The following is a 20,476-nucleotide window of genomic DNA, read 5'->3' as shown; positions in this document are numbered from 1 at the left end:
GCGTAGATACACCTGGTCACAGGCAGACGGGTCTATCTGCTCAAGGATAGATTACCTGTTTGTGTCCCGAACGCTCTCGGTCAGATCCACCGACGTCAAGCCGGTGTTCTTCTCTGACCACTGCCTCCTGCTGGCCGATTGTCACCTACAGGACGAGCAGTGGGCTGGTAAGGGAACGTGGAAACTGAACACAAAGCTGTTGACCCCGGGAAACATTGAGGAGCTCAAGAGGGACTACGCAGTTTGGAGAACCGTGAGCCCCTCTTTGAATCACCAGCAGACCGGTGGGAAACAGTAAAAGGGAACATCAAGAGGTTCTTCGTCCTGAAAGGTGTCCAGGAGGCGAGAGAGAGTCGGGGAAAACTGTCCCAGCCCCAGGAAAGTATGCAGAACCTGCTCCTGCTACAGACTATGGGGGTCGATGTCACGGAGGACCTCAAGGAGGTGAAGGGTCAGCAAGCTTCGCTCTTTGCCTCGGAGGCCTCCAAGATAATCTTCCGGTCCAGGGTCCGCTCGGTGGAGCAGGACGAGACGTGCTCACGTTTCTTCTTCCAGAAGGTGCACAAAGAGATCTCCGTGCACAGCAGCCCTGAAGGAAGAAGATGGCTCGATAATGTCATCTCAGGCTGACGTCATGAGGATCAGCAAATCCTTCTATACCAGTCTGTATGACGCGAAGCCGACTGACAACACGGCCTCCCAGTTGTTCCTGTCCTCTATCACAGAGGTCTTAGACGACAGAATACGGGAGAAGCTGGACCAGCCACTATCTCTGGATGAGCTGATCAAGGCCCTCGAGTCCTTCGAAAAGAATAAAACATCTGGAAGCGACGTCTTACCGGTCGAGCTCTATTCTGCTCTGTGGGACCTGATTGGCCAGGACCTGCTGGAGGTGTATGTCAGTATGCTTCTGGCAGGTACCATGAGTGAATCCATGAGGAAAGGCAGCATCACCCTCATCTACAAGCGGAAGGGGGAGAGGGAGGAAATCAGAAATTTGAGACCAATCTCAGTATTGAATGCGGATTACAAAATTTTGTCAAAGGTCATCACCAACCAGGTCTGGTCTGCTCTGGGGTCGGTGATTCACCCTGACCAAACCTGTGCTGTACTGGGCAGGAAGATCGCTGAGAGTCTCGCACTCCTCAGGGATACGATCGCCTACGTGCAGGACAGAGGGTTGGACACTGCCTCATCAGCCTGGACCAGGAGAAAGCCTTTGACAGGATATCACATATGTTTATGAGAGATGTTCTCTCCAAAATGGTCTGTGAGGAGGGAATCTGTAATTGGATCAGACTGCTCTACACCAACATTGTCAGTGCAGTCTCAATCAATGGGTGGGAATTGGATAGCTTCCCAGTCAAATCTGGAGTCAGGCAGGGCTGCCCTCTCTCTCCTGCCTTGTTTGTGTGCTGCATAGAGCCATTTGCCGAGTCCATCAGGAAGGATGTGAGCCTGAGAGGGGTGACTATTCCTAGCAGTGGGGGCCTGCAGGTTAAGGCCTCCCTGTACATGGATGATGTCGCCGTTTTCTGCTCGGATCCGCTGTCCGTGCATAGACTCATGTGCATATGTGACCAGTTCAAACGGGCCTCAGGGGCCAAGGTAAACCAAGGCAAGAGCGAGGCCGTGCTCTTCGGGTACTGGGCCGACCAATCCTCGATCCCCTTCACTGTCAGGACCGACCACCTGAAGGTGCTGGGTATTTGGTTCGGGGGGGCTGGGGTTTGCGCCAAGTCTTGGGAGGAGTGTATTAGCAAAGTGAGGCAGAAACTGGGCAGATGGAAACTACGGTCACTCTACATCGCGGGAAAAGACCTGGTCATCACGTGTGAGGCACTGTCATTGCTGTTATACGTGGCACAGGTCTGGCCTATTCCCAGAACCTGTGCCGCTGCAGTCACCCGGGCCATCTTCCAATTTATATGGAGGTCAAAGATGGACCGGGTCCGAAGGGACTCGATGTATAAAGATCTGGGCAACGGGGGAAAAAATACACCCAATGCTACCCTCACCCTGATGGCTGCCTTTGTGAGTGGCTGCATCAAGCTGTGCGTGGATCCCCGGTATGCAAACACCAAGTGTCACTACGTACTGAGGTTCTACCTGTCCGCGGTGTTGCAAAGGATGGGCCTGGCCTCGCTGCCACGGAACACTCCGATTAGTTGGACCGTTCCATATCACCTGTCCTTCGTGTAGAAGTTTATGAAGAAAAACACCTTTGACCACAAGTCCCTCAGGAAGTGGTCAGCACGTAGTGTCCTTGAGACCTTTGGGGAAAAGGAGAGGGCGGATCCTATCGAGCAGTTCCCTGAGCAGACTGTCAAAGCCATTTGGCAGAATGCCTCATCGCCAGAACTTTCCAACAAGCACCAAGACATGGCTTGGCTGGTGGTGAGAAGGGCTCTGCCTGTGAGATCCTTTATGCACACCCGGACTCTCAGTCGCACCACACGCTGCCCTCGAAGCGGCTGCGAGGGGGACGTGACTGTCACACACCTCTGTCTGAAATGTGCCTACGCAGAATAAGTCTGGAGAGGATTGCAGTGGTGTTTGTCGAGGTTTGTCCCGAGCAGCACCGAGATGAAAATCAACTGTGTCTTGAGGATCATCAACTTGGTGAAGGACGCTCTCTGGGTGGTCCGAAACCTGTTGATCTTCCAGCTGAAGGAGTTGACCCCGACTGAGTGTTGCAGACTGGCACGTTCCAAGGTCCAGGACTACGTGTTGAGGGACGCGCTGAAGCTTGGACCGGGTCCGAAGCTGCTGCCAAGGCGCGGTGGGGAAAGACCACTGTGTAACATCTGCCTGCCTAAGAAGAACAGGGGGCAGTCATTTGGGCTCTGCTGATGCCTCAGCTACATATGTGGATATATGATTGATAAATATACAGACCTGTATATACAAATGATAAATTCTGATCTCTGTCTGCAAAGAAATGGAATGTTTACGTATGTATGGCATGACCAACTGTACAGATCATCAAAATATTTTATGAGTAAAGTATATTTTTGAAATAAAAAAAAAGTGAACAGCAAACAGCAGGTCAGGATAACTCTCAGGGTCGATACCACCCACCCTCCAGCTTTGCAACCGGAGGGAGCAGAGGGTACCTGACGTACGCAGGGCAGCCGAAAGTGTGCCGAACCTGCGGGATGTCAGGCCACATGGCGGCGGACTGCAAGGTCACCATGTGTCGAAACTGCAAGAAGGAGGGTCACCCGACCAAGGAATGCAAAGAGGCCAAGAACTGCAATCTGTGCGGAGTGGTGGGCCACATGTACAAGGCCTGCCCAAGACGAGAGGCCACCACCTACGCACAGATGGCCGAAGGTGGCAATGCGAGCTGTGGACCGCAAAAGGCCAGCAAGGTACCACAAACCAGCTGGGGAACGGTGTCTGGGGGCACCCAGAAGGATGGAGTGGAGCAGACGGCAGCCAGTGGGGAGGTGCAGCAGCCGACAGGACAGACGGAGGAGATTGAGGAGGAGCAAACCAAGGAGGCAGAGGACTGGATTCTTGTAAAAACAGGAAAAGGAAACCTGGCCAGGCCCCCAAAGCCACCCAGCAAAGGGGGAAATGACACCTGCATGAGGAGGATACAGGCAGCTCTTCAGATGGTGAGGACGGGAGTAAGGAGGGTCATCACCAGAGGAAGAGACAGAGCGCCGCGGGGAGAAAAGATGGCAGCACCCCCCAAACAGGGAATGACGAACCCTCTGAGGGGGCGGGTAAAGACTACACCCCACCCGGTGAGAACCAGGAGGTATCCACCGCCCCACAGCTCTAGGTAACTGGGAGCAGCGACTCTCTGACAACCCCGCTGTCAGACAGAGAACGGGACTGTGCGAATCCTGGTCCCGACCTGAAGACAACAGAGCAGGGAAATGCCTGCAGCGTGAAGCCGGAAAGCTACATCAGCCCTGCGAGTATCCAGCAGTTCGCGTTCACCGCAGGAATGCAGATTGCTACCCCAGAGAGGCTGGACCAACAGCAAATGGACACTGGTAACCTCATAAACTGTTAAAATGGGGATAAACATTGGCAGTATTAATGAGCGTAGTATTAAATCTGGTACGCCTTGTGTCTCTACGATGGCCTTCCTGGCCAACGTTAAAGCCGATGTCCTGTTTCTGCAGGCGTGTGGGATACCGCACCTCAGCAGCTACAGGAGATGGTCAAGCTGATGGGCTGTCAGTTTGGTTGGGGGGCAACGGCGGGGAACGATAGCCGCGCCTCCGGCCTGGGTATCCTGTTGCGAGGAGGCAACTTCACCATCTCCGAGGTTAAGGAGGTGGTGGGCGGGCGCCTCCTCGTCACCGATGTCATGTACAGGTATGCTCCCCTGAGACTGATTAATGCGTACGTCCCAGTGGGTAAGAGTGAATGGTTGGCCGTCCTGCAGCAGCTTCCACTGTTGCTGACTATGTCCAGGCTGGTCATTCTGGCCGGAGACTTCAACTGTATCATTGATGCAGATGGATGATCTGGCGGGGAGGACTGTAAACTGGACACCACGTCCAGAGCCCTGATGGACACGGTAAAAGATGCCAAGCTGCAAGATGTCTTCAGCACCCCTGCAGACGGAGCGCAGCATGGATACACCTGGTGACGGGCAAACGGATCTATCCGCTCAAGGATAGATTACCTGTTTGTGTCCCGAACACTCTCGGTCAGATCCACCGACGACAAGCTGGTGTTCATCTCTGACCACTGCCTCCTGCTGGCCAACTGTCACCTACAGGACGAGCAGCGGGCTGGTAAGGGAACGTGGAAACTGAACACCAAGCTGTTGACCCCAGGAAACATTGAAGAGCTCAAGAGGGATTACGCAGGTTGGAGAACCGTGAAGCCCCTCTTTGAGTCCCCAGCGGACTGGTGGGAAACAGTAAAAGGGAACATCAAGAGGTTCTTCATCCTCAAAGGAAAGTATGCAGAACCTACTCCTGCTGCAGACGATGGGGGTCAATGTCACAGAGGACCTCAAGGAGGTGAAGGGTCAGCAAGCCTCGCTCTTTGCCTCGGAGGCCTCCAAGATAATCTTCCGGTCCAGGGTCCGCTCGGTGGAGCAAGACGAGATGTGCTCACGTTTCTTCTTTCAGAAGGTGCACAAAGAGATCTCCGTGCACAGCAGCCTGAAGGAAGAAGATGGCTCGATAATGTCATCTCAGGCTGACGTCATAAGGATCAGCAAATCCTTCTATACCAGTCTGTATGACACGAAGCCGACCGACAGCACGGCCTCCCAGTTGTTCCTGTCCTCTATCACAGAGGTCTTAGACGACAGAACACGGGAGAGGCTGGACCAGCCACTATCTCTGGATGAGCTGACCAAGGCCCTCGAATCCTTCGAAAAGACTAAAACTCCCAGAAGTGACGGCTTACCGGTCAAGCTCTATTCTGCTCTGTGGGACCTGATTGGCCAGGACCTGCTGGAGGTATATGTCAGTATGCTTCTGGCAGGTACCATGAGTGAATCCATGAGGAAAGGCATCATCACCCTCATCTTCAAGTGGAAGGTGTAGAGGGAGGAAATCAGAAATTTGAGACCAACCTCATTATTGAATGCAGATTACATTGGGGAGACTGGACGTCTCCTAGCAGAGCACTTTAGGGAACATCTCCGGGACACCCGCACCAATCAATCACACTGCCCCGTGGCCCAACATTTCAACTCCCCCTCCCACTCTGCCGATGACATGGAGGTCCTGGGCCTCCTTCACCGCTGCACCCGCACCACCAGACGCCTGGAGGAAGAACACCTCATCTTCCACCTCAGAATACTTCAACCCCAGGGCATCAATGTGGACTTCAACAGTTTCCTCATTTCCCCTTCCCCCACCTCACCCTAGTTCCAAACTTCCAGCTCAGCACTGTCCCCATGACTTGTCCAGACTTGTCCTATCTGCCTATCTCCTTTTCCAACTATCCACTCCACCCTCTCCTCCCTGACCTATCACCTTCATCCCTCCCCCACTCACCCATTGTACTCTATGCTACTTTCTCTCCACCCCCACCCTCCCCTAGATTATCTCTCCACGCTTCTGGCTCACTGCCTTTATTCCTAATGAAGGGCTTTTGCCCGAAACGTCGATTTCGCTGCTCCTTGGATGCTGCCTGAACTGCTGTGCTCTTCCAGCACCACTAATCCAGAATCTGGTTTCCAGCATCTGCAGTCATTGTTTTTACCTACACCAACATTGTCAGTGCAGTCTCAATCAATGGGTGGGAATCAGATAGCTTCCCAATCAGATCTGGAGTCAGGCAGGGCTGCCCTCTCTCTCCTGCCTTGTTTGTGTGCTACATAGAGCCATTTGCCGAGTCCATCAGGAAGGATGTGAGCCTGAGAGGGATGACTATTCCTGGCAGTGGGGGCCTGCAGGTTAAGGCCTCCCTGTACATGGATGATGTCGCCGTTTTCTGCTCGGATCCGCTGTCCGTGCGCAGACTCATGTGCATATGTGACCAGTTCGAACGGGCCTCGGGGGCCAAGGTAAACCAAGGCAAGAGCGATGCCATGCTCTTCGGGAACTGGGCTGACCAACCTTCATCCCCTTCACTGTCAGGACCGACCACCTGAAGGTGCTGGGTATTTGGTTCGGAGGGGCTGGGCCATGCGCCAAGTCTTGGGGGGAGCGTATCAAGAAAGTGAGGCAGAAACTGGGCAGATGGAAACTACGGTCGCTCTCCATCGCGGGTAATAACCTAGCCATCAGGTGTGAGGCACTGGCCAAAGTCCGAAGGGACTCGATCTACAAAGCTCTGGACAACGGCAGAAAAAACACACCAAATGCCACCCTCATCCTGATGGCCACCTTTGTGTGTCGCTGCATCAAGCTGTGCGTGGATCCCCGGTACACAAACACCAAGTGTCACTACGTACTGAGGTTCTACCTTTCCCTGGTGTTGCGAAGGATGGGCCTGGCCTCGCTGCCAAGGAACGCTCCGAGTAGTTGGACCGTTCCATATCACCTGTCCTTTGTAGAGAAATTTATGAAGAAAAACACCTTTGACCACAAATCCATCAGGAAGTGGTCAGCACGTAGTGTCCTTGAGACCCTTTGGGAAAAGGAGAGGGCGGATCCTGTCGAGCAGTTCCCTGGGCAGACTGTCAAAGTCATTTGGCAGAATGCCTCATCGCCAGAACTTTCCAACAAGCACCAAGACATGGCTTGGCTGGTGGTGAGAAGGGCTCTGCCTGTGAGATCCTTTACGCATGCCCAGACTCTCAGCCGCACCGCACGCTGCCCTCGAAGCATATTTTTGAGATTAAAAAAAATTCAGTGCTCTCCATCATGCTTCACTGTATAACCTATTTTTTCCCAAAACATACACAGTTACATTGAAACTAGAGAACCTTCTTAAGCTCTGCCTTTCTACATGATAATGGAACAAAACCAGAAACTGCTGGAGAAACTCGGCAGGTCTGACGGCATCTGTGGAGAGAAAGCAAAGTTAATTTTCAAGCCCAGTGACCCTTCTTCAGAACTCTTAATCACTTTCTGTTTTATATTTCCAGCATCAGATGTTTGTTTTATTTCTATGATTAATTAGTACTTAGAAGCACTCAAGGTAGCACAGAATATATTCAGGGTGAACATTATCAGATGTAGTTTTGTAGCACCTATGCTGACTGAACAGTTCAAATCCCTAAGGATATGCTGCCAGAGGGATTGCAGCAGATAGTGACAGAATCAATACAAGGGAAAGGCCAGTTCATCCTAATCCTCACAAGGCTGCCTCTTGCAAATGCATATATTAATGATGATATTGATAGGAGTAACCATCACATCGTCCTTCAGAAGACTCCTTGCATTGTGTTATGTGGCACTAACACAGTGTTAAATGGGATAGATTCAGAATATATATGGGAGCACAAAACTGGGCATTCATGAGGTATGTTAAATCATCAATAGCAGCAGAACAGTATTCCACCACAATCCTTAACTTCATTCTACCATAGCTGAGGAGATTGTGGCGGTTTTGGTCGTGATCGTTCAAGAATCATTTGAGTTAGGAGGGTCCCAGAGGACTGAAAATGGCTAATGTAACATTCCTGTTTAAGAAGTGAGGGAGATAGAAGACAGAAAATTATAGACCAGTTAGTTTAATCTTGTCATTGGTAAGATTTTACAGTCCATTATTAAGGGTGAGATCATGGAATACTTGGAAGTATATGGTAAAATGAAGTCAGCACAGCTTCATCATACCTCACGAATCTCTTAAAATTCTTTTTAAGATAATGAGCAAGTTAGACAAAGGAGAGTCAGTGGACATGGTCTATTTTGATTTCCAGAAGGCTTTGGTCAAGGCCGCACAGGAGGCCGCTAAATAAGATATGAGGCCATGGTAAGAGCCCATGGTGTTAGGGGCCAGGTACTGGCATGGATAGAGGATTGACCGACCGGCAGAAGGTAGAGAGTGGGGATAAAGGGGTCTTTTTCAAGAGGGCAGTCAGAGACTAGTGGAGTTATACATGGGTCAGTGTTGGGACCTCAAATTATTCATGTCATACATTGAAGGTCTGATTGAAAGAACTGAGGTCACTGTTGCTAAGTTCATAGATGATGTAAAGATAGGTATTGGGACAGGTAGTGTTGAGGAAGTGTGAGGCTGCAGATGGATTTTGGCAGACTAGGAGAGTAGGCAAAAAAGTAGCAGGTGGAATACAGTGTGGGAAAGGGTGAGGTTATGCACTTTGGTGAGAAGAATAGCGGAGCAGACTATTTTCTAAACAGAAAAACCTAAAAATTCTGAAGCACAAAGGGACTTAGGAGTCCTGGTTTGGGACTCTTTTAAGGTTAACATGCAGTTTCAGTTGGAAGTTAGGAAGGCAAGTGCAATGTTAGTATTAATTTCAAGAGTGCTAGAACAATAAAGCCAATAGGTACTACTGAGTGCCACTGCTAAAACCTGGATTAATCAATTTTTAAGAAAGTGATTTTTCTGAGCAATAAATTAGCTAATGAAGCATGCCTTATAAGTGTAGGTTTCAACCAAGAACAGATCACTGATAAATTGAAAACAATCCTGAATAATGTTTAGACATTTGTAGTAGCTGTTGATTACAATAATGCTAGACATTTGCTCACATCATCTGCCTCCAAAGATGTGCAGGTCAGGTGATTTGGCAATTCTAAAAAATTGCCCATAGTGTTAGGTGCATGAGTTAGAGGGAGATGGGTCTGTGTGGATTACTCTTCGGAGGGTCGGTGTGGACTTGTTGGGCCAAAGGGCCTGTTTCTACATGGTAGGGAATCTAATCTAATCCTATCTAATATCTGCTCTTTGATCTCAGATAACCATCAATTGCAAAGCAAACTCAAAAAATACAATATGGTAATTATTTTGACAATACAAATGGATTTGAAATTTGGCTACATTTGCTCATAGAAACTTCAAAATAACATTCAGAACACCATTCTTCTCAGAGGTGGAAATTTGGCATTCGTTATTTTATTTGTAAATAGATGCTTCATATTACTTCAAATGAAATAAATATCTATCTGTCTATCATATGTTACATCATATGTCTTCATCTATAAAACATTAAAGGGAATTGAAAATGTAGCTGGCTGACATGTCATCTCAGTGATCTGATATTCTGCGCTGAGGTGCGGCAGGACTTACTTTCATTGTACTTTGTACAGTGTCAAAGCTCCACCATGCAGTTGTATCGAGGAACTGAATGGCCCATTCCCCAGTAAAAAGGAAGAAACTCAGGAGAACAATGACATTACCTCCTGGTAGTTGACCACAGAGTGGTGCTGCAGGAGACCCGAGTACAGGTAATGTGGGGGCAAGTCCTATAGAGAAATGGTGTAAGTTATAATTTTAAAAGATGGCACCAATTTATCCTTGTTTTCCCTTTTATAATTTTCCCTTACATAGCTGTTCATTGCTATACCATTCTCTGTCAGCCAGGTGAGCAGGTGGCAGCATTCACATGGGATTTGTAATCCTGTGCTTTCTCAATAGGTTGGCAAGGAGGAAGCACACTTCAAGGAAAAGGCTATGGGGAAGCTGTCAATTACTGTTCCCGTGGTAAGAAAACCTACCTAGGGGTCATGACAGCAACTAATGAAACCAGTCGCACATACAGTTGCCCTGCCAGATCATAACAGATGTGCCTCAAAGATGATCTTTTATTTTCGATTGTGAACTTTAAGAATAATATTTTGGTGAGCATCTAAGTGTAGTTCTTTGCTATGTAATTCATTTGAGGATATTTTCATTTTCTATTGGGAAAACAAGGCAGCTCTTTGACTTGTATTTATGAGCTAATTTCTCACTAAGCCTCAGTATACCCAATTAAGAGCGCAGCAAAAACATGCATGGTCTCCTAGCAACCCAGAATGTCACAGATTATTAAAGCACTCAATTTTCAAGAGACCAACGCAATGTCTGCTGTGATCTGAAGACGCTAATCTTATCTGCCTATTTCTTTTGTCTTTTATGCAGTCTTCTGAGCTCAATGAATAGTCGACAGGGTAAAAATGGTTCTCACTGAATAAAACTTCAGCAGTCCAACATATGTGAAGAGCTTTTTCTTCAAATAATTGTTTAAATTACTTATTTCATCTCTTGTAGAAGATTCTTGTGTGCAGCAGTATTTATATTGCACCTATTGTTTTTAAGAATAGTACTCTTTTTATTCCTTCATTGCAATTTACTATACATATTTAACAATGATAAAATGAGCCATTTTGCCTTTTTTAATAATTCTAATTTTGATTTGCATAAAGCATTATAAAGGAATATTTAACTAAATTAATTGGTATCTGTGCTTTGTTGTAAAACTGGGGACAATATTTTGAAGGGAGCTGATACAATTCTCTGCAGCTAATTTGGGAATCCAGAAGGTTGTGTTGCCTGTTTAGTGCCAGGTTTTAGGACATCTGCTCAAGGCTGGAGACGAATTTACAATGGGAAGGGGAGAATGTAGTTGTTGTGGTACTTGTAGGCACCAACAAAATAGACAGGACAAGAAAAGAGGTGCAGCATAGTCGGTATGAGGAGCTAGGTATCAAATTAAGAAGCAGAACCTCTAAGGAAATTAGTTGATTATTAGCTGAACCACTTGCAAATTGGCACAGAGAAAATCATATTAATCTGATGTGAGAGTTGTGGGTTCCAGACTGTGGAGTGCTGGCACCAGTTTTGGGGAAATTGGAGGCTGTACTATTGGGACAGTTCACCTAAACTGTGCTGGGTTTGGTGTTCTACTGATCTACATAACTAGGGAAGTAGAGGGATTTTACAATTTTTTGTCAGGGCAAAACATCAAATGTGGGGAGATGTGGTAAGTCAAAGAATAGAGACAAGGGAAGAGAGTATTTAAATGGGAAATCATAAACAGACCATTACAGGCAGTGGTAGATAGTACAAATCAAAGATAAGGTCAGAGATTGCAAAAATATTCATCATAGACTCTTTGCAGTGCAGCTTTTTTTTATTCATTAGGTGTGGGCATACTGACTAGGCCAGCATTTACCATCCCTAATCGACCAGGGGGCAGTTAAGAGTCAACCACATAGCTGTGGGTCTGCAGTCACATGTAGGTCAGATATGGTAAGGATGGCCGTTTTCCTTCCTAAAGGGTGTTAGTGAACCAGATGGATTTTTTCTTGACCACTGATTTGTGGTCATCATTAGACTCTTAATTTGAGATTTTTTGTGGCATTCAAATTCCACCATCTGCCATGGCAGGTTTCAAACCCAGGTTCCCAGAACATTACCTGTGTCTCTGGACTAATAGTGCAGCAATAATAACATTAGGCCATTGTCTCCCCCTAGAAAAAAGACAGAGTTAGAGGCCATTTAGCCCATTGAGTCTACACTAATTGAGAAGACGAAACAAAATGCTTCATAACAAAATACATGCAACTTTTGAAACAAAACAGATAACACAATTGCACATGTAGTAATTAAAATCTATGGACTGTGGCTGCAAAGTGAGATAGATTGGGAATTGACTATTAACGGGTACATGATATTTAAAAAGGACAGAAAGGTTGGAAGAGGGGAGGAATGGTTCTAACAATTCATTATGGCATCAGCACAATAGAGATAGATGACCTAGGTTAGGAAACCAGGAATTAAAAGTGGTTCAATTAGTTTTGTAACAGAGCACATTCTGGAGCCAACCAGAGATCTAACTATATTCGATGCAGTATTGGACAATTAAGTAGGATTAATTAATAACTGTGCATTTAAGAGATGTGCGAAGTCCTGTTTCTCTTGCAGAGAGGTGTTGTCACAATAATGCCGACAGGCAGTGCATAAACAGTTTTGAGTACTCCCTGGGTATTTTAAGACAAGAAAATCATGAGTGGGTGGGGTCAGGCTCACACAGACTCAAAAGGTTTTGGTTTTGCTTTCAATTACTTGGTGTTTTATACTGGCTGCTGGAGCTGAAAGCTTGAGTTCTCCGCTTCTAGAGTGAAGTCTTAGACAGAGGGGCTTCCTCTAACAAAATCAAAAGGGCAGGTGTATTCTTTCAGTTTTCTTTCTATTGCACTGGAGAGAAACAGCATGTGAAACTCATAACTATTTTGTTGAATTGCCTTTGCCAAGGGTGTGTTTATGGGATGCTGCCTAAATTGAAATGATGATGAGTGGTTAAATAATACATTATCTTGTTAAGTACTTCAATTGAGTAAAGTTATGGTACTTCTTGTTTTTGTTGTATTTTAACTGTGTTGTGAGAATAAAGAGTTTTTTGATTGAAGCTTAGTGTGGTGGACCATTTGAATCATATCTGGAACACAGTGCCTTACACTTACCTTTCAAAAGACATATTAAAGATATGGTGTAAGCTATCTCCATAATGTATTCAGAGAGGACTTGACTATTGAAGGGTACATGACATTTAGGAAGGACAGAAAGGAACACCTAGGTATCAGTGATCAAAATACTATTTAGTTTGGAAAGAGAAGAGCCTAAGTTATGTATCGTAAGCTTAAATAAGGCCAATTATGATGGCATGAAAGCAGAGCTAGCTAAAGTGAACTGGAAAATTGGATTAAAGGACATATCAATAGAAATATAGTCAGTTAAGGATATGCACAGAATAGCTACATTTCAATGATAAAGAAATACATTTTAAATTTACTTGGAAGATCCACAATCTGGGATTGACTAAAATGTTACAGGTAGTTTCAAAGTTAAAGAAAAAAACATATAATTAAACAAACATGAGTAGCAAGTCAGAAATTTCAACAGATATAAATAACTGCAAAGAATGACTCAAAGATTAGTAAGGAGTATAAAATTCCTGTATCAGAGTAAACTAACTGGAAATATAAAGACATATAGTAAGCGTTTCAATAGATAATCAAAAAGAAAATTATTAACAAAGTAAGCATTTTCCTATTGAAAATTGGTCTGTGAATTGATAAGGCAAAATTAGGGAATGGCAGATGAATTGAACAGGTATCTTGTATTGGTCTTCACTGTAGAGGATTACAGTAACACCCATAAATAACGCAATATTAGGAAATGGAAGGGAGAGCGGAATTTGAGAAAATAAAATCACGAAGAAAGTGGCACTGAACAAGTTGGTCAAACTGTGGGCTTGACTTTGGGTTCTGATAGATTTCATCCTAATGTTTTAAAAGAAATGGCTAATGACATAGTTCATGCATTGTTTGAAATTCATCAAAATTTGGGAAAGTTCCTTGGATAGGAAAGTAGCAAATCTAACTCTTTTTTTAAAAAAAAGGATGGAGGCACTAAGTTAAAAAGTATGGGCCTAGAGAAGATGTTAGAAGCTATTATAAAGGTGGTATAGGAGGGTACATAGAAAAAAATCAATACAATCAGGCAGCGTCAATGTGGTTTTGTGAAAAAGGAATCACGTTTAACTAATTTAGTAGCGTTCTTTGAAGAAATATAATGTGTTGTGCATATAGGGGGACTGGTGGGTGTTCTGCACTTAATTTCCAGAGGACATTTGACAAGATGCCATTTCAAATGTTTTTACAGCAAACAAAAGCTTGCAGTGCAACGGTAACATGTTGGCATGGATAGAAGATTACATAGCTAACAGGAAGCAGAGAGTATGCATTTATGGGCCATTTTCTGGTTGATAAGATGTAATGAGTGGCATTCCACAGGAATCTGAGCTTGACTCTCAACATTTTACAATTTATATAAATGATCGGGATGGCAGCTAAACTTCCTGATCAATCAAGATCGGTAGCAAAGTTAAATTGCAAAGTAGACATCAGGCAGCTACAAAGAGATGTAGATAAATTAAGGGAGTAGACAAATATCCGGCAATAGAGTATATGAGAAAATATGAAATTGTCCATTTTGAAAGGAAGTAATGAAAAAGATTCATATTATCTAGATATAGATCAAAATCTGAGAGATTGCAGGGCTCTGAAATGTAGAGGGATCTGGGTATCCTAGTGCATGAATCACGAAAGATTAATATGCAGATATAACAAGTAATTAGGACAGCTATTAGCTGTCCTAATTACTTGTTATTCTTTACTATGAAGTGAACTGAGTACAAAAGTACAGAAGTTATGCTTCAGTTATACAGGATATTTGTGAGACTACATTTGATCTACTATGCACACTCTAGATCTCTTTAGTTAAGGACATAAATATGTTGGAAACAGTTCAAAGAAGGTTAACTGGAATAACATCTGGAATGGGTGGGTTGTCTTATGGTGAATGCACTGAAAATGTGTTGCTGGAACAGCGCAGCAGGTCAGGCAGCATCCAGGGAACAGGAGAATCGACGTTTCGGGCATAAGCCCTTCTTCAGGTTGAACAGGCTATGCGTGTGTTCTCTGGAGCTTTATTAAGTTAGTGACAATGAGTAAAACATGTGTGATTGGGAGGAATGTTGACAGAGTAGATGTGAAGAGGGTATTTCCTCTTATGGGATAACTGGGAGTTACTGTTTTAAAAAAAGGGATTGGCAATTTAAGACAGAAATAAGGAGAAGTGTTTTTAACACAGGAAGTCCTAAGTATTTGGAACTCTCTTCGTCAAAAGCCAATGGAGACAGAATCTTTGAATATTCTAAAGGCAGAGTCAGGTACACGTTCGATAAGAAAAGGGGCAAAAGATTACTATTAAAAGGGTAGGCAGCAATGAGAAATAATCAGATCAGTCATGATTTTATTGAATGGTACAAAAGGTTCGATGGGCTGAGTGGCCTAAACCTTCGAATTCAGAGGTACATATAATTAAATTGGAATGAAGCTTTTGTCAAGAGCTTGGATGTGTACATATCTTAAAACAGCAATCTCTGCATACAGACATATTCAAATAACAGGATGTTAATAGGCACTAAAGTTAATAATGTATGAAATGTTAACGAGGATACAAAAGAGCCCAAGAAATGGTTCAATGACCTTAGATTTAAGGCAGCCCACAAGTAATGAGGGCAAAGGAGCTGTGGTTGATTAAAAATGCAGGCTAATGATCCCATAGGGTGAGAGAGAATGATTTCTAATCAACTGATTTCTGTGATTCAGGTTTGTTTAGAACCAGACAATCTCCCATGTCATCAGTCAGTATGGCAGAGGATATAATGTACTGTAGGGATAGGAATGGAACTTTCTTCCATGGAATAACCATATTTAACCTGCTCTTGTCTTTTTGATGTTATACAGTGTAATTGTTATTAAAACAAATTCCATTGTCAATTAGAAGCTAAACACCTCCTAAGGTTGATTTGATTTTATTTGATTTATTATTGTCACATGTACTGAGATACAGTGAAAAGTACTATTTTGTGTGCTAACCAGACAAATCATACCTTACATAGGTATGTCAGGGTAATAGGAATGAAGAAGGGCTTATGCCCGAAATGTCAATTCTCCTGCTCCTTGGATGCTGCCTGACCTGCTGCGCTTTTCCAGCAACACATTTTCATGTCAGGGTAATAGAAGAGAATGTAGAATATAGTGTTACAGCTTCAGAGAAAGGTACAGAGAAAGATCAATTCCAGTAGTAGTTAATTATTTTTATGTGTTGACAACTACTTGTAAATTTCTGGTTTTCCTTGAGTAGGCACATCTTGACTGATTTTCATTTATTTATATGTAGTTATGCATTTTTTAAAATGTATGATTTCTAAAATGTGGCACAAGTTGCATAAAATATATATTGTCACTCATTCATTCCTACCCAGTTAAAATTGCATTCAAATGACAGCATTTCCAACAATGCAGCAGTATCCTATGTTTGCTCTGGTGTGTTAGCTTAGATCTTTGTATTCCAGGAGTGTTCACTCAGGTACAAGACTGCTTCTAACTGAGCCATAACTAATACTTACAGAATGGATTGTTAGGATTTAGACCTTCTAACTTTGCTGTCTAGCGCGATCTGTCCCAGCAGGGAATTTTGTGTCAGTAATAGGAATTTCCACTGACACCAATCCAAATTTGTGACTGGCTTGTTTTTCCACGCGAGTGGTACAATTTATTGCAATGACAAAAGTGAATGGACTGCTTCAGGATGCTGTATGGAAATATAGAAATTGAAGTCAATGTCTATGAGATTGCCTTCCAATGTCTATTGTTGTGGTCTGGTCCTCAAAAATTATTCACTGCACACTTTGAATATGTATGACATGCATACTTAAAATACCAAAATCAACTTTTGGAGAAAAGGAATTTCTGTCCCCACATTTACTTCTGACTCCATGGAATGTCATGAAACCTGACTAAGAAAAGCCCCTGTTCGCCGAGCTGGGAATTTGTGTTGCAGACGTTTTGTCCCCTGTCTAGGTGACATCCTCAGTGCTTGGGAGCCTCCTGTGAAGCGCGTCTGTGATGTTTCCTCTGGCATTTATAGTGGTTTGAATCTGCCGCTTCCGGTTGTCAGTTGCAGCTGTCCGTTGCAGTGGTCGGTATATTGGGTCCAGGTTGATGTGCTTATTGATTGAATCTGTGGATGAGTGCCATGTCTCTAGGAATTTCCTGGCTGTTCTCTGTTTGGCTTGTCCTATAATAGTAGTGTTGTCCCAGCTGAATTCATGTTGCTTGTCATCTGCGTGTGTGGCTACTAAGGATAGCTGGTCGTGTCGTTTCGTGGCTAGTTAGTGTTCATGGATGCGGATCGTTAGCTGTCTTCCTGTTTGTCCTATGTAGTGTTTTGTGCAGTCCTTGCATGAGATTTTGTACACTACATTGGTTTTGCTCATGCTGGGTATCGGGTCCTTTGTTCTGGTGAGTTGTTATCTGAGAGTGGCTGTTGGTTTGTGTGCTGTTATGAGTTCTAGTAGTCGCAGTAGTCTGGCTGTCAGTTTGGAAATGCTCTTGATGTATGGTAGTGTGGCTAGTCCTTTGGTTGCGGCATGTCCTCGTTCCATTGTCTTTCCCTTAGGCATCTGTTGATGAAATTGCGCGGGTATCCGTTTTTGGCGAATACATTGTATAGGTGTTCTTCTTCCTCTTTTTGCAGTTCTTGAACTTTACCGTCCCTGTTCAGAGGCATGGTCTCTGAAGCACAATAGCCCTCTGCTCCACTTTTAGGCTGATTGTCTCCTGGGTTTGCTACTCAATACAAATCAGCAAGCTTTGCATGGTCAGGAACAAGAGATCACATCCAGATGAGACACAGCCTGAGTGAGTATATAGTTTGAGGAATTTGGAGGTAGCAAGGGAATTTGGTGCAAGAGGGGAAGAGCTGCTTTTTACTTGCTTTTTTGGGTCATTGTTTGTAAGGTTTATTTAAACAGGATAAATTGAAACTTAGCATCAGAGGCCCAGCACAAAATAAATGTTACAGGTAAACATCAGGCAATGAGTAGGTGATACATGCCAATTTGGCTATTATAAGTTATTTTCATATTGAAGGTAAATAGGGGAAATAGTTACAAGCTACAAACTAAAATACCAATACCAATATTTTATGAAAGCAAATTAAAAACTAAGAAATTAAAATAGGGATGCCTTACCAGGAGATGTGTTATAACTGCATGATGTGGGAGCTGGTGGACCCCATTGTGGTTCACAGCAAAAATACCTGAAGCAAATATCGGTTGCTTGAGGAGCTCCAGCTCAGATTTGATGAGCTGGTGGCTGAGCTGCGAACACTTTGACACATCAAGAAGCAGGAGAGTTACCTGGATGCTGTGTTTCAGGAAACAGTCACACCCCTTAGATGAACCACCTCAAATTTGTTTGGTGTTCAGTGACAGGAGGGTGTGACTACAAGTGAGGCAGGTAGAGGGTTCCAGGAGGTAGTGCTGGAGTAGCCTCAGCCCTTGAGCTTGTTTGTCAACCACTTTCAATTATCAATAAACTGATAGAAGTTGTCATCGACATTTCTAGCAAGTGGCACTTAATCAGCAATGACTTGGCTATTGGTGCTGAATTTTCCTCATATTAGGCCCTTCAGCTCCAGATCTCATTACAGCCTTAGTCCAAACCCAAACAAAATAACTCAATTCCGAGGTGAGGGTAACAATGATTACCCTTGACATCAATGCAGTACTTGCTGGACTGCAGGTATATCCCGCTGGGTGTGAATCCAGAATATAGAGCCAGTGCTCTCAATTCCCTGCTGGGTTTCCACTCGACTGAACAGGCTGAAACTGTGATCAAACCCAGAATGCTATCTCTAAGCTAGCTCTTGCTGAGCTGATTGTTTTTCATTGAACTTTCAAGTCATTCATGTCTGTTCCACACATGGATACCTGTACAAAATACTAAAATGGTAATTTCTTCATCATTTCTGCACTTCGCACAGCTGTATAAATACCATGGTTATAAGGGCAGGTCAAACGCTTGGAATTTTGTGGCAAGTAATTCACCTCCTGTCTCTCTAATGTTTTTCCACCATCTACGAGTCAGGAGTGTGACTTGATGGAATGAATCCTGGGATATGAAAGGAATTAACGACAGAGATAGTAGATATGCTGGCAGTTATCTTCCAGGATGCCTTAGATTCTGGTAAAGTCCCAGAGAATTGGAAATGTGCCAGTGTAACACCTATTTAAAAAGGGACAGTGACAAAAAGAACAGGTAATTGTGGACCAATTAGCTCTACACCTATTATTGGAAAAATATTAAGTTTATTATAGAGGATGTAATCACAGAGCATTTAGTAATACATATTATGATTAACCAGAGTTAGCATGGCTTCATGAAGGGGGTATTGTGACTGACAAATTTATGAAAATTCTTTAAAGGGGTAACAAGCAGGATCATGGAGAAGCAGTGATGTAATCTATTTAAATTTTCAGAAGGTGTTTGTTAAGGTACCAAATGCTAGGAGACTTATTAAGATAGGAACCATCATGTTGGAGGTAGTGTATTAGCATGGATAGAAGTTTGGCTAACTAATAGTTGGGATATGGGGGGACATTTTCAATTTGGAAACCTGTAACCAGTAGAGTGCCCCAGGGATCAGCGCTGGGGCCATAATTATTGACAATGTGTATGAATGACTTTGATGAGGAGAGTGAATGTATTTTAGCGAGGTTTGCAGGTGACCCAAAAATAGGTGGGTTGACAAGTTGTGAAGATAGCACAAAGAGTTTGCAGACAGAGTGAGACAGATTAAGTGAATGTCCAAATATGGACAGATGGAATATAGCTTCGGGAAATGCAAGAAGAACAAAGTAGCAAAATATTATTTAAATGGTAAAAGACCGCAGAAATCCCCCAGGGGAGAGAAGAATTTGAATGTCCTTGCCCATGAATTACAATGAATCATCTTAATTTAGTGGGTCACAGGGAAGACAAATGAAATTTTGGCCTTTATTTCAAAGGGAACGGAGAATAAAAATCAAAAGGCTTTGCTAAAACTATATAAGACACTAGTCAGACCATAGCAGAAATACTGTGAATGGTTTTGGGACTCTTATTTAAGGAAATTGGAGGCAGGCTAGGGAATGTTCACTAGGCCCACACAGAAAATGAAGGGACTGTCTTATGACGAAAAGTTGAATAGGTTAGAATTTAGGAGAATGAGAGGCAACCTTATTGAAGCATATCAGATCCTTAGGGGTATTGACAGGGTAGATGTGAAAGGTTGCCTTTTGAAAAGGTGTCACACATTTAGGACAGAGATGAGGAGGAATTTTTTCTCTCAGGTAGTCGTGAATTCTTTACTGCAGTGGCCATAGAGGCTTGGTTATTAAGTCCATTCAAGGCTGAGTTAGATTTTTAATCATTAAGGAAATCAAGGGTTACAGGGATGAAGCAGAAAAATGGATAAGAAGATGTTCAGGTCAACCAAGATCTTATCGAATGGCAGTACAGAATTGTTGGGCTGAGTGGCCTACTTTTGCTCCAATGTCTTATCGTCTTACAGTCCCACTTGCCTAAGTGTGTGCAGCTCTAACAACACTTAATAAACTCAACACTATCCAGGGCAATGCATCCCATTTAATCTGCACCCCGTACACCACCTTCATCATCTTCTTCCTGGATCATTGATGCACAATGGCTTTTTGTGTACTATTTATAAAATGTAGTACAGCAACCCACAAAGCCTA

General features: G+C 44.0%; 1 protein-coding gene across 8 annotated transcripts in view; it reads left to right on the top strand.

Moving 5' to 3' along the window:
• LOC122551067 (E3 ubiquitin-protein ligase TRIM62-like) overlaps positions 1-20,476 on the top strand; it is a 256,003-nt gene that overhangs the window by 100,215 nt on the left and 135,312 nt on the right. For 2 of the 8 annotated variants that reach the window (XR_015757456.1, XR_015757457.1), the window contains exon 7: positions 9,982-10,184. The exons of 3 other annotated variants lie outside the window; for them this stretch is intronic. Coding sequence is in view for 1 of the 5 variants with exons in the window: in XM_087988244.1 (XP_087844370.1) it covers positions 9,982-10,124 (143 nt within the window). In the remaining 4 variants the exon portion in view is untranslated. Of the gene's footprint in view, positions 1-9,653; positions 9,792-9,981; positions 12,844-20,476 lie in introns of those variants that run through there. 3 more of the 8 variants (XR_015757458.1, XR_015757459.1, XM_087988244.1) reach the window with 3 other exon arrangements.

Source organism: Chiloscyllium plagiosum, unplaced genomic scaffold, assembly GCF_037043375.1.
Source record: "Chiloscyllium plagiosum isolate Xiang-an unplaced genomic scaffold, Cpla_swu_hap1 HiC_scaffold_6, whole genome shotgun sequence".
NCBI classification, from domain to species: domain Eukaryota; kingdom Metazoa; phylum Chordata; class Chondrichthyes; order Orectolobiformes; family Hemiscylliidae; genus Chiloscyllium; species Chiloscyllium plagiosum.
Note: the sequence above shows the minus strand (reverse complement) of the source record. Positions and strands in the feature narration are given on the sequence as shown.